At 56.3% G+C, this 13,456-nt stretch overlaps 1 protein-coding gene across 1 annotated transcript in view; it reads right to left on the bottom strand.

Annotated features, from left to right (window-relative positions):
* PDE9A (phosphodiesterase 9A) overlaps window positions 1-13,456 on the bottom strand; it is a 142,357-nt gene that overhangs the window by 75,889 nt on the left and 53,012 nt on the right. Inside the window, exon 5 of the mRNA XM_086936317.1 lies at window positions 6,596-6,682. Within this exon, the coding sequence (XP_086792443.1) occupies window positions 6,596-6,682 (87 nt within the window). The remainder of the gene's footprint in view (window positions 1-6,595; window positions 6,683-13,456) is intronic.

Raw genomic sequence — 13,456 nt, 5'->3', positions numbered from 1 at the left:
CAGGGAGAGGCTCGGAGTCGTCTTCAACCCCATTGTCTGTGGCCATCAGTAGGCTGAGTTCTGTTCGTGCAAAGTGGGGTTTCAGCCTGTTGGTGTGGAGGACTCGGAGTGGGTTCCGGGAGGACTCCATATCGATCAGATAGGTGGCAGGACCCTTGCGCTCGATTACCTTGAAGGGCCCTGTCCATTTGTCTTGGAGAGCGCATGGCTCTGTGGGGGACATTACCCATACCTGTTGCCCCGGTTCGAATTCAATGGATGAGGCGTTCTGGTCATACCATTTTTTCATATCCTCTTGACTGGCCTCTAGGTTGGCTTTTGCTAGGTCTCTGAACCGCTGGGACTGGTTGCGGAGGGTGAGGAGGTACCGGAAGACATCTGGAGGGTTCTTGGCCGGAGGCATCTCCCAGCCTTCTTTGATCAGGCTGAGCGGCCCCCGCACTGGGTGCCCGTATAGCAGTTCAAATGGGCTGAAGCCTAGGGATTTTTGTGGGACCTCTCGGTAGGCGAAGAGGAGGCACGGCAGCAGCACATCCCACTGGCGACGGAGGGGCTCTTCCAATCCCCCGATCATCCCTTTTAGCGTGCGGTTGAACCGCTCAACAAGTCCGTTCCCTTGGGGGTGATAGGGAGTCGTGAATCGGTAGGTGACCCCACACTGTTGCCAGAGGGACTTCATGTATTTAGAGATAAAGTTCGTGCCTCTGTCGCTGACGACTTCTCGGGGGAACCCCACACGGGAGAAGATCCCCATCAGGGCCCGGCCGACCACTGGGGCTGTCACGGTCCGGAGAGGAACAGCCTCAGGGTAGCGGGTGGCGTGGTCCACTAGCACCAGAATAAAGCGATGGCCTTGTTTTGTACGCGGGTCCAGGGGTCCCACAATGTCTATTCCGACCCTCTCAAATGGGGTCGTGACTACTGGAAAAGGTTGCAAGGGGGCCTTTAGTTTGCGGCCGCTCTTCCCACTGGCTTGGCATGTGGGGCAAGACCGGCAATGCTGGTGCACATCGTTTCTCATTTTGGGCCAGAAGAAGTGGGTCACTAGGCGACTGTAGGTTTTATCTTGTCCCAGGTGCCCTGCCAGGGGGACATCGTGGGCCAGGTTTAGCAGGAAGGTTCTAAAGCGGAGGGGCACTACTAGTACTCGGTTGGCCCCCAGCTCGGCGATTCTTTGCTCGCTGTACAACAGATCATTGTCCCAGTAGACCCAATGAGTTCCGGACGTATCCCCTGCGCTTTGGGCGAGCGCTTGTTGGCGGAGTCCCTCTAGGGAGGGACAGGTCTTTTGTTCCTGGCGAAATTGTTCTTGTGTGGGCCCCCCCTCTTGGGCCCACTGGTCAAGGTTAGCGAGGTCGGAAGGTTGAGCAGGTTCGAGGGGGGTGTCATGGTCAGTGGTCTCGGCTGGGGCGACCGGAGGCGGTGGCGCCGGCCATTCTGGTTCTTCCGGGTGATGGTTGGCACGGGCGGCCATGGACCGGGTGGTGACGCACGCCCAGTCCGGGACGCCTAACATCCCCAAGTGTTCTTTTCGCTCCACGGCTGCCCACGGGGAGCTCTCTAGGTCATTTCCGAGGAGGCAGTCCACGGGGGAGTCGTCCCGGACCGTCACCTTCAACATGCCGGAGACCCCTCCCCACTCAAAGGGGACGCAGGCCATCCGACACAGACTTTCCGAGTTGTCGGCTGATCGCACAGGGCAGAGAATGTTCGGTAGATATTGTTCTGGGGTCACCAGGTGACAGCGGACGGCTGTCACACTGGCCCCGGTGTCCCGAAGGGCTTCGGCCCGTCGTCCATTGATGCTCACCCATTGGCTGTACTTCTGGGTGTTAGCGGGTAGGGGGACCCGCGGGACCATGTCTCTTCCCCCTAAGCACGCGAGAGTCATGGCGGCTGGCTCCCACTCTTGATACTCTTGCTCGTTTGTTTCTTGCTCCTCGGAGATCTGTTCTTCCCCTAGTGCCGCGGCGGCCACTTGGCGGGGTTTTGGACTCTGATACTGCGGGCAGCTTGGGTCATTTGCATAGTGGCCGACTCGTTGGCATCGGTGACATGTGACATTGGCTCTGTACCCCGGTCGCGCCGGGGTGCTGCCCAGGTTGGCCGGGGGGGTGGTGCTGGTAGCGGGGACGGCCGGAGTGTTGTCTCTTCCTCGTCCTTGGCCCCCTCCTCCTCCTCTGGGTCGGTAGTGACTATTGTTGTTCCTGTTCTGCTCGTAGGACCCATTCCGGCCCACTCTGGTGATCTCCCACCGGTCAGCTTCGGCTGCGAGCTGCCGGGGATCGGTTAACTTGCTGTCGAGGAGGTGTTGGCGTAGTTCAATGAAGCAATTGTTGGACAGATGCTCCCATACCATCAGATTGAACAGCTGCTCGTAGGTCGTGACGTTGTTTCCTCTGATCCAGCCTTCGAAAGCTCGGCTAAAGTACGTTACATAGTCCACCCAAGTTGTACCCGGGATGCGTGTGCAGTCTCGGAACCTCTGACGGTACATCTCGGGCGTGAGGCCATAGCGGGTGAGGAGGGCCGCTTTCATATGGTCGTAGGAGGTCATCTGGTGGTCTGGGAGCTGTAACAGGGTATCGCGGCCTTCATTGAGGAATCTGCCCCATAGGCCGGCACCCCAGTCGTTTCTATCGATCCGGTGCGCAGTCATAGCGATTTCATAGGCTTTAAACCATTGCTGGATGTCGTCCTCTCGGAAATATTCTCGGACCACATCCTTGGGGATGTGTACTTTTTTCTCCGTGGTTCCTGGGGTGTGTGGTCTCTCGGGCACCCCTAACTCTTTATTCTGTTTGCGCAGGTTGATCTCGGCTAGGTTCCGTTCGTGCTCGTACGCCAGTTTCTTTTCCTCGAGCTCCCTTTGTCTCTGTTTCTCCTCTCTTTCTTCTCGGAGACGTAGGTGCTCTAAGTTGATTTTTTGTTCGGCCAACTTGAGTTCTACGTCCATCTTGAGTCGGGCCATTTCTAGCTCGTGTAGTCGGGTTTTTTCTCTTTCTTGGATCTCGTCTTGCGAGAGACCGGTTCTTTGCCCTTCAGGGACCGTGTTGGTTTTTTTCGCGGTGCTTTGCTCAGGGGCTTCGGTATCCCCGGTTTCTGCCCAAGATTCTAGGGCATGCTTAAAATCGTCCTTGGTGCTTAGTCCGGTGGTAGCGATACCTAGTTCGATGCAGAACTGCTTTAGTTCACGATGGCTGTACTCCTCTAGTTTTTCCATTTGGAACTTCTCAGTTGATCCGCTTTCTTTAGTTGTCATTGTGGTTCGTTGTGGGGTGAGCTACTCTCTGTACGTTATGCGGTGATTCGGATCGCGCCGCTGGCCACCAATGTTAGACGGACCGGGAGGGTCGGCCGAGATTACTGGGAGAGGTCTCCAGGGAGAGCCGTCTCCAACGACTGTACAGACAGGTAACTTCCCCCCCACAGACGGACACCACACAGGACGGAAGATTAACGAGACTTTATATGCAATTCTTAGATTACGATGGTATGATACAAGGAGGTCTGGACTCAGGGGTCCCCTCGAGTTTAGTCTTTGGTTGAGGAAAGGGGTAGCGGGACAGTCTTTAGTTACCAATGAGTACAAAATAGCTCTCAATCCTCGAGCTCGGTGTTCTTAGATGGTCGGGCCGTGGAGGAGCCAAGCAGGTCCCGAGATGGACGGATGAAAGACGACGGTCCGCGGCAGAGCCTGCAGGTCCCGGTGAAGGTTAAGGTTACAACGGTCCGCGGCCACGCCAGCAGATCCGGACGACGATGAAGGATGAAGGTTACGACGGCTGTGGCAGCGCCGACAGGCAGGACGATGGTGCACAGGATAGAGCTACGGCAGCGCCAGTAGTCTGTCCAGGATGAGTTCCTCTTTACGTCTCTCGACTCCAAGATACAACTGCCTTCCTGCTCTGGAGCTGCCCCAGTTATAGGGCTGGCGTGCTTTGATGTCCGGACCCTCGCACTTGGAGGTCGGGAGGTCCGGGATGAGGGAGTCCAGACACCCAGCAGGGGGGTGGAGCCAGCGCCCGGGGAGGCGATGGGCGAGCGGCACTTGGCGGGGGAGAGCCATCGGCACCTCTTTCTCCCATTGACTTGCCAAGTAGCCCGCTCACCTCCTGGGTGGAGGGTGGTGCCGGAATGTCTGAGGCCGGGCTAGGCCCAGGGTTGAGGTCGATCGGGGGCCAGGCGGCCTCGTGGTGAAGTGTCCAAGATGGCGGCCCAGGCTGGGCGCGTGGGCCGGCAGTGGATCGGACCCACGAGGTTAACATGCTCGAGGGCAGGGGTCCCTGAGGGGACGGAGGACGTGCAATGGTGGTGTGTGGTACTTGCGTGACCGGGCTCGGGCCTGGTTGAGCCGGGGGAGAGTGGCCCTTCATGCGGCCTGTCCAACATAGCCTGCCCCCTGAGTGCATACAGCCTGCTCCCTGAGTGCATATAGCCTGCCCCCTGAGTGCATACAGCCTGCCCCCTGAGTGCATACAGCCTGCCCCTGAGTGCATACAGCCTGCCCCGAGTGCATACAGCCTGCCCCTGAGTGCATTCAGCCTGCCCCTAAGTGCATTCAGCCGGCCCGGGTTGCATACAGCCTGCCCCTGAGTGCATTCAGCCTGCCCCTGAGTGCATACAGCCTGCCCCGAGTGCATACAGCCTGCCCCCTGAGTGCATATAGCCTGTCCCCTGAGTGCATGCAGCCTGCCCCCTGAGTGCATATAGCCTGCCCCCTGAGTGCATACAGCCTACCCCCTGGGTGCATACAGCCTGCCCCCTGGGTGCATATAGCCTGCTCCCTGTGTGCATAAAGCCTGCCCCCTGAGTGCATACAGCCTGCCCCCTGAGTGCATACAGCCTGCCCCCTGAGTGCATGCAGCCTGCCCCAAAGTGCATACAGCCTTCCCCCTGAGTGCATACAGCCTGCCCCCTGGGTGCATATAGCCTGCCCTCTGAGTGCATACAGCCTGCCCCCTGAGTGCATACAGCCTGCCCCCTGGGTGCATATAGCCTGCCCCCTGAGTGCATACAGCCTGCCCCCTGAGGGCATACAGCCTGCCCCCTGAGTGCATACAGCCTGTTCCCTGAGTGCATTCAGCCTGCCCCCTGAGTGCATACAGCCTGCCCCCTGAGTGCATACAGCCTGCCCCCTGAGTGCATACAGCCTGCCCCCTGAGTGCATACAGCCTGCTCCTTGAGTGCATATAGCCTGTCCCCTGAGTGCATACAGCCTGCCCCCTGAGTGCATACAGCCTGCTCCCTGAGTGCATATAGCCTGCCCCCTGAGTGCATACAGCCTGCCCCCTGAGTGCATACAGCGTGCTCCTTGAGTGCATATAGCCTGTCCCCTGAGTGCATACAGCCTGCCCCCTGAGTGCATACAGCCTGCTCCCTGAGTGCATATAGCCTGCCCTCTGAGTGCATATAGCCTGCCCCCTGAGTGCATACAGCCTGCTCCCTGAGTGCATACAGCCTGCCCCTGAGTGCATACAGCCTGCCCCCTGAGTGCATATAGCCTGCCCCCTGAGTGCATACAGCCTGCCCCCTGAGTGCATACAGCCTGCTCCCTGAGTGCATACAGCCTGCTCCCTGAGTGCATATAGCCTGCCCCCTGAGTGCATACAGCCTGCTCCCTGAGGGCATACAGCCTGCCCCCTGAGTGCATACAGCCTGCTCCCTGAGTGCATATAGCCTGCCCCCTGAGTGCATACAGCCTGCTCCCTGAGTGCATGCAGCCTGCCTCCTGAGTGCATATAGCCTGCCCATCTCTTCAGGGTGCTGTGATTCCCTCTGTGCTGTCACTCACTCAGTATTCAGTGACTCACTCGGGCTGCCTCTGCATGTCATCCTAACCAGCCATCTCTTCAGGGTGCTGTGATTCCCTCTGTGCTGTCACTCACTCAGTATTCAGTGACTCACTCGGGCTGCCTCTGCATGTCATCCTTACCAGCCATCTCTTCAGGGTGCTGTAAATCCCTCTGTGCTGTCACTCACTCAGTATTCAGTGACTCACCAGGCTGCTGCTTCTGCATGTCATCCTTACCAGCCATCTCTTCAGGGTGCTGTGATTCCCTCTGTGCTGTCACTCACTCAGTATTCAGTGACTCACTCGGGCTGCCTCTGAATGTCATCCTTACCAGCCATCTCTTCAGGGTGCTGTGATTCCCTCTGTGCTGTCACTCACTCGGTATTCAGTGACTCACTCGGGCTGCCTCTGCATGTCATCCTAACCAGCCATCTCTTCAGGGTGCTGTGATTCCCTCTGTGCTGTCACTCACTCGGTATTCAGTGACTCACTCAGGCTGCCTCTGCATGTCATCCTTACCAGCCATCTCTTCAGGGTGCTGTGGTTCCCTCTGTGCTGTCACTCACTCAGTATTCAGTGACTCACTCGGGCTGCCTCTGCATGTCATCCTTACCAGCCATCTCTTCAGGGTGCTGTGATTCCCTCTGTGCTGTCACTCACTCAGTATTCAGTGACTCACTCGGGCTGCCTCTGCATGTCATCCTTACAAGCCATCTCTTCAGGGTGCTGTGATTCCCTCTGTGCTGTCACTCACTCAGTATTCAGTGACTCACTCGGGCTGCCTGTGCCTGTCATCCTTACCAGCCATCTCTTCAGGGTGATCGCGTTGATGCTGAACGTTGATACCAGGCCCAGGTCGTGGTACATGTGCTCCAAGCAGCTCAGCATCTGTGGAGAGGAGGAGGGGGGTCTCGGTCACCGGGCGTCACTCACTTTACAAGCATGTTTCCTACTCATAGGGTTCCCCATCCAGGCAGTTCTAATCCAGCCTGTCCCATGTGCCATACTTTACGAATCCTCATTGACTGAGAAGCAACCGTGTCCCTCAACTCTATATGTAAAAATCTATTTACATAACAATTAACATAACTAATCACCAGGTGAAGAGCAGCTGTGCACTGTTTAGTCTCAGCACCCATGATGCCCTCTGATTCTGAAGACCAGACAGGGGGGTGTTCTGAAGACACAGAATCCTACCCACACTCACTGACTGCCTCTTCTCCTCATCAGACTCACAGGCCCGGGTTCACTGACTGTCTCTTCATTAGACTCACAGGCCCTGGCTCACTGACTGTCTCTTCTCCTCATTAGACTCACAGGCCCTGGCTCACTGACTGTCTCTTCCCCTCATCAGACTCACAGGCCCTGGCTCACTGACTTGCACCCTCGCCTCATTGGACATCCTCCATCTCATTGTCGGAGTGTCCCCCCTGCTTCTTGGGGTCATAACCCCTCTTTCAATAACTGTCCCCATACCTTCCTCGTATTCGCATGTTTATTGCTTGACTATCAACAGGCAGAGAGGTTACTCCCCTTCTCTCGCTGGGCCGGCCCATTAATGTGTGCACATTGAGGGGGGGGGCAGGGGCCTGAGCAGAAGTGGCCTCACTTGTTTTCAGGTGTTTATAAACTTTGCCACAGCAGTGTTTTTTAGGAAAGGCAATATGCAAACGAGGGCCACTTTTTATTAGCGTGCCCGGACGATTTCTAATCCCAATCCAACCCTGCCATGCCTCATTGGGCACCCACGCCCCCATTAGCTGGCTGAATGTCCTCTACTTCACTGGGCTGCCAACCCTTGGCGCTTGACTGTCCTCTTACCTCATGGAGCTTCCACACCCTTATAGGTTGACTGTTCCATGCCTCATTGGGCTCCCACTCTCTCATTGGTTGACTGTGCCTTTGCCTTATTGGGCCTCATTGGGCTCCCACACTCTGATTGCTTTAATGTACCTGCATCTCATTGGACTCCCACACCCTCATTGGTTGGATGTACTCTTACCTCATTGGGCTTCCACACTCTCATTGTCTAAGTGTCCATTTGTCTCAATGCGCTCCCACACCCTCATTGGTTGAACGTACCTGTATCTCATTGGGCTCTCACACCCTCATTGGTTGAATGCACCCTTACCTCGTTGGGCCCCACGCCCTCAGCATAGTTCCATTATAGGCGCAAGACCCCACCCACACCACAGCAGAAAAGGTATGCATGAATAAATACACAACACAACTTTTTGTTTAGAGAAAATATTGCTGCAGGTTCATTCCATACAAAAGTATGCAACATGGTGGGTTATCTTAGGTGCGATCAAAAGGGAGGCAGCGGAACCACACTATGCTGCCCTGCCCGCCTGATGAGCCAAGCACTGTGGAAAACCCAATCAGCGCTACCCTTATAGGGGTGATCCCCCTACTGGATCATGTGACACATTGGTCCCTTATAGCAAGGCAAACCCCCGGTTGTTCAGGCCCACAACCGCTCGAAGGACTAACGGGGCGTGACGTGTCTGGCGCGCCGTGTAAGGGGACTCTTCCTGGAGTCCCGCAGTAGAGAGTGGGGGTGGAGAAATCGCCCATATGGAACTAAGGGTGGCCGCCCTCTGAGGTGGCCCCCTGCGGGGGCCGTGGGCAGCCGCAGTTGGCTGACTGTTCCCTACCTCAGTGCCTCTCCACGTCATCATTAGCTGGCTGTACCCCCTTACCTCAGTGCCTTTCAACGTCATCATTAGCTGGCTGTACCCCCTTACCTCAGTGCCTTTCAATGTCATCATTAGCTGACTGTACCCCTTTACCTCAGTGCCTTTTACGTCATCATTAGCTGGCTGTACCCCCTTACCTCATTTCCTTTCCACGTCATCATTAGCTGGCTGTACCCCCTTACCTCAGTGCCTTTCCACGTCATCATTAGCTGGCTGTACCCCCTTACCTCAGTGCCTTTCCACGTCATCATTAGCTGGCTGTACCCCCTTACCTCAGTGCCTTTCACGTCATCATTAGCTGGCTGTACCCCTTTACCTCAGTGCCTTTCACGTCATCATTAGCTGACTGTACCCCTTTACCTCAGTGCCTTTCCACGTCATCATTAGCTTACCGTACCCCCTTACCTCAGTGCCTTTCAATGTCATCATTAGCTGGCTGTACCCCTTTACCTCAGTGCCTTTCAATGTCATCATTAGCTGACTGTACCCCTTTACCTCAGTGCCTTTTACGTCATCATTAGCTGGCTGTACCCCCTTACCTCATTTCCTTTCCACGTCATCATTAGCTGGCTGTACCCCCTTACCTCAGTGCCTTTCCACGTCATCATTAGCTGGCTGTACCCCCTTACCTCAGTGCCTTTCCACGTCATCATTAGCTGGCTGTACCCCTTTACCTCAATGCCTTTCAATGCCATCATTAGCTGGCTGTACCCCTTTACCTCAGTGCCTTTCAATGTCATCATTAGCTGACTGTACCCCTTTACCTCAGTGCCTTTCCACGTCATCATTAGCTTACCGTACCCCCTTACCTCAGTGCCTTTCAATGTCATCATTAGCTGGCTGTACCCCTTTACCTCAGTGCCTTTCAATGTCATCATTAGCTGACTGTACCCCTTTACCTCAGTGCCTTTTACGTCATCATTAGCTGGCTGTACCCCTTTACCTCAGTGCCTTTCCACGTCATCATTAGCTGGCTGTACCCCCTTACCTCAGTGCCTTTCAATGTCATCATTAGCTGGCTGTACCCCCTTACCTCAGTGCCTTTCAATGTCATCATTAGCTGACTGTACCCCCTTACCTCAGTGCCTTTCAATGTCATCATTAGCTGGCTGTACCCCTTTACCTCAGTGCCTTTCCACGTCATCATTAGCTGGCTGTACCCCTTTACCTCAGTGCCTTTCCACATCATCATTAGCTGGCTGTACCCCCTTACCTCAGTGCCTTTCCACGTCATCATTAGCTGGCTGTACCCCCTTACCTCAGTGCCTTTCAATGTCATTAGCTGGCTGTACCCCTTTACCTCAGTGCCTTTCAATGTCATTAGCTGGCTGTACCCCTTTACCTCAGTGCCTTTCAATGTCATCATTAGCTGGCTGTACCCCCTTACCTCAGTGCCTTTCAATGTCATCATTAGCTGGCTGTACCCCTTTACCTCAGTGCCTTTGACGTCATCATTAGCTGACTGTACCCCTTTACCTCAGTGCCTTTCAATGCCATCATTAGCTGGCTGTACCCCTTTACCTCAGTGCCTTTCAATGTCATCATTAGCTGACTGTAGCCCTTTACCTCAGTGCCTTTCCACGTCATCATTAGGTTACCGTACCCCCTTACCTCAGTGCCTTTCAATGTCATCATTAGCTTGCCGTACCCCCTTACCTCAGTGCCTTTCAATGTCATCATTAGCTGGCTGTACCCCCTTACCTCAGTGCCTTTCCACGTCATCATTAGCTGGCTGTACCCCTTTACCTCAGTGCCTTTCCACGTCATCATTAGCTTACCGTACCCCCTTACCTCAGTGCCTTTTACGTCATCATTAGCTGACTGTACCCCTTTACCTCAGTGCCTTTTACGTCATCATTAGCTGGCTGTACCCCCTTACCTCAGTGCCTTTCAATGTCATCATTAGCTGACTGTACCCCTTTACCTCAGTGCCTTTTACGTCATCATTAGCTGGCTGTACCCCCTTACCTCAGTGCCTTTCAATGTCATTAGCTTACCGTACCCCTTTACCTCAGTGCCTTTCCACGTCATTGTTAGACGGACCGGGAGGGTCGGCCGAGATTACGGGGAGAGGTCTCCAGGGAGAGCCGTCTCCAACGACTGTACAGATAAGTAACTTCCCCCCCACAGACGGACACCACACAAGATTGAAGGTTAACGAGACTTTATATGCACTTCTTAGGTTACGTTGATATAATACAAGGAGGTCTGGACTCAGGGGTCCCCTCGGTTCTGATCTCTGGTTGAGGAAAAGGGTAGCGGGACAGTCTTAGTTACCAATGAGTTCAATAGCTCTCAATCCTCGAGCTCGGCGTGGTTGCTGATCGGGCCGTGGAGGAGCCAAGCAGGTCCCGAGATGGATGAAGGGTGGTCGGCGGGCCGTGGAGAAGCCAAGCAGGTCCCGATATGGATGAAGGATGGTCGACGGGCCGTGGAGAAGCCAAGCAGGTCCCGATGCAGATGACAGTTACAACGGTCCGCGGCCTCGCCAGCAGATCCGGACGACGGTGAAGGATGAAGGTTACGACGGCTGTGGCAGCGCCAACAGGCAGGATGATGGTGCACAGGACAGAGCTACGGCAGCGCCAGTAGTCCGTCCAGGATGAGTTCTTCTTTCGTCTCTCGACTCCAAGATACAACTGCCTTCCTGTTCTGGAGCTGCCCCAGTTATAGGGCTGGCGTGCTTTGATGTCCGGACCCTCGCACTTGGAGGTCGGGAGGTCCGGGATGAGGGAGTCCAGACACCCAGCAGGGGGGTGGAGCCAGCGCCCGGGGAGGCGATGGGCGAGCGGCACTGGCCGGGGGAGAACCATCGACACCTCTTTCTCCCATTGACTGGCCAAGTAGCTCGCTCGCCTCCTGGGTGGAGGGTGGTGCCGGAATGTCTGAGGCCGGGCTAGGCCCAGGGTTGAGGTCGATCGGGGGCCAGGCGGCCTCGTGGCGAAGTGTCCAAGATGGCGGCTCGGGCTGGGCGCGTGGGTCGGCCGTGGATCGGACCCACGAGGTTATCATGCTCGAGGGCAGGTGTCCCTGAGGGGACGTAGGACGTGCAATGGTGGTGTGTGGTGCTTGTATGACTGGCTCGGGCTTGGTCGAGCCGGGGGAGAGCGGCCCGTCATGTGGCCTGTCCAACATGCGTCCCCCCCAGCTGAAGGCGGGGAGAGTTACCCATCCTCTTGGGGACTCTCTTCGTCGAGGCGGAAAAACCGGGACAGGCCATCCGCGTTGGCGTGGTCAGACCCAGGCCGGTGTTCAACGGTAAAGTCCATACCTTGCAAGGAGATGGACCAGCGTAGCAGTTTTGGGTTTTCCCCCCGCATATGCATCAACCACTGCAGGGGTCGGTGGTCAGTCTGCACCCGGAAGTGGGTGCCAAAAAGGTAGGGTCGGAGCTTCTTGAGGGCCCATACCACAGCGAAGGCTTCCCTCTCTATGGTGCTCCAGCGTTGCTCCCGTGGTAGGAGTCTCCGGCTGATGAAGGCCACCGGTTGATCAAGGCCTTCGGTGTTCACCTGGGACAGGACCGCCCCAATGCCCTGGTCGGAGGCATCCGTCTGGACGACGAACTCCCGGCTGTAGTCTGGGGCCTGGAGTACAGGAGCGGAACACATGGCGGCCTTTAGCTGTTCGAAGGCCGCTTGACACTCTGGGGTCCAGTTCACCTTCTTGGGCTGATTTTTCGACGTGAGTTCGGTGAGAGGCCCCACGATGGTACCATAGTCTTTCACGAACCTTCGGTAGTAGCCCGTGAGGCCCAGGAAGGCTCGCACCTCAGTTTGAGTGTTAGGGGGTTGCCAGTTCTGGATGGCGGCAATTTTCAGTTGAAGAGGGGCCACTAGACCGCTTCCCACTTGGTGTCCGAGGTAGGTCACTGACCCTTGTCCAATTTGACATTTGCTGGCCTTGATCGTGAGGCCAGCTCGCTGAAGGGCTTGCAACACTGCTTGGAGGTGGTGGAGGTGCTCGGTCCAGTGGTGGCTGTACACAGCGATGTCGTCCAGGTAGGCGGCGCTGAACTCTTCGAGCCCCGCCAGGACCTGATTGACGAGCCGTTGGAACGTCGCTGGGGCATTTTTCATGCCGAAGGGCATGACCGTGAAGTGATAGTGGCCATCGGGGGTGGAGAAGGCAGAACGTTCTTGTGCTCGGGGTGTGAGGCCGATCTGCCAATATCCTGCCGTTAGATCGAAGATGCTGAGGTAGCGGGCAGCGCCCATTCGGTCGACCAGTTCATCTGCCCGGGGGATGGGGTGTGCGTCCGTTCTGGTGACTTCATTCAGGCCCCGGTAGTCGACACAGAACCGGAGTTCGGGTGTGGTTCCGGGGGCGGCTGCTTTGGGGACCAGTACGACCGGGCTGGCCCATGGACTGTCGGAGGGCTCGATGACCCCGAGCGTGAGCATCTTAGTTACTTCCGCCTGGATGCAGGCCCGTACCCGATCAGGTACGCGGTAGGCCCGGTGGCGGATAGGAGGGCTGTCTCCGGTGTCCACATCGTGCACACACCAGGAAGTGACACCTGGGGTGAGGGAGAACAGGCTGGCAAACCGTGATAGGAGGGCTTGGCACTCTTGGCGTTGTTCCTGGGAGAGGGTCTCCGAGAGTCGGACCCCCTCCACGGAGCCGTCTTGCTCCTGGGTCCGCAAGAGGTCAGGGAGAGGCTCGGAGTCGTCCTCAACCCCGTTGTCTGTGGCCATCAAGAGGCTGAGTTCTGTTCGTGCAAAGTGGGGTTTCAGTCTGTTGGTGTGGAGGACTCGGAGCGGATTCCGGGCGGACTCCATATCGATCAGATAGGTGGCGGGTCCCTTGCGCTCGATTACTTTGAAGGGTCCCGTCCATTTGTCTTGGAGAGCGCACGGTTCTGTGGGGGACATTACCCAGACCTGTTGCCCCGGCTCGAATTCAATAGATGAGGCGTTCTGGTCATACCATCTCTTCATGTCCTCTTGACTGGCCTCTAGGT

The sequence above is a fragment of the Lissotriton vulgaris genome, chromosome 8 (assembly GCF_964263255.1).
Source record: "Lissotriton vulgaris chromosome 8, aLisVul1.2, whole genome shotgun sequence".
In the NCBI taxonomy this organism is placed as follows: domain Eukaryota; kingdom Metazoa; phylum Chordata; class Amphibia; order Caudata; family Salamandridae; genus Lissotriton; species Lissotriton vulgaris.
This window is presented reverse-complemented; position numbering and strand designations above follow the sequence as displayed.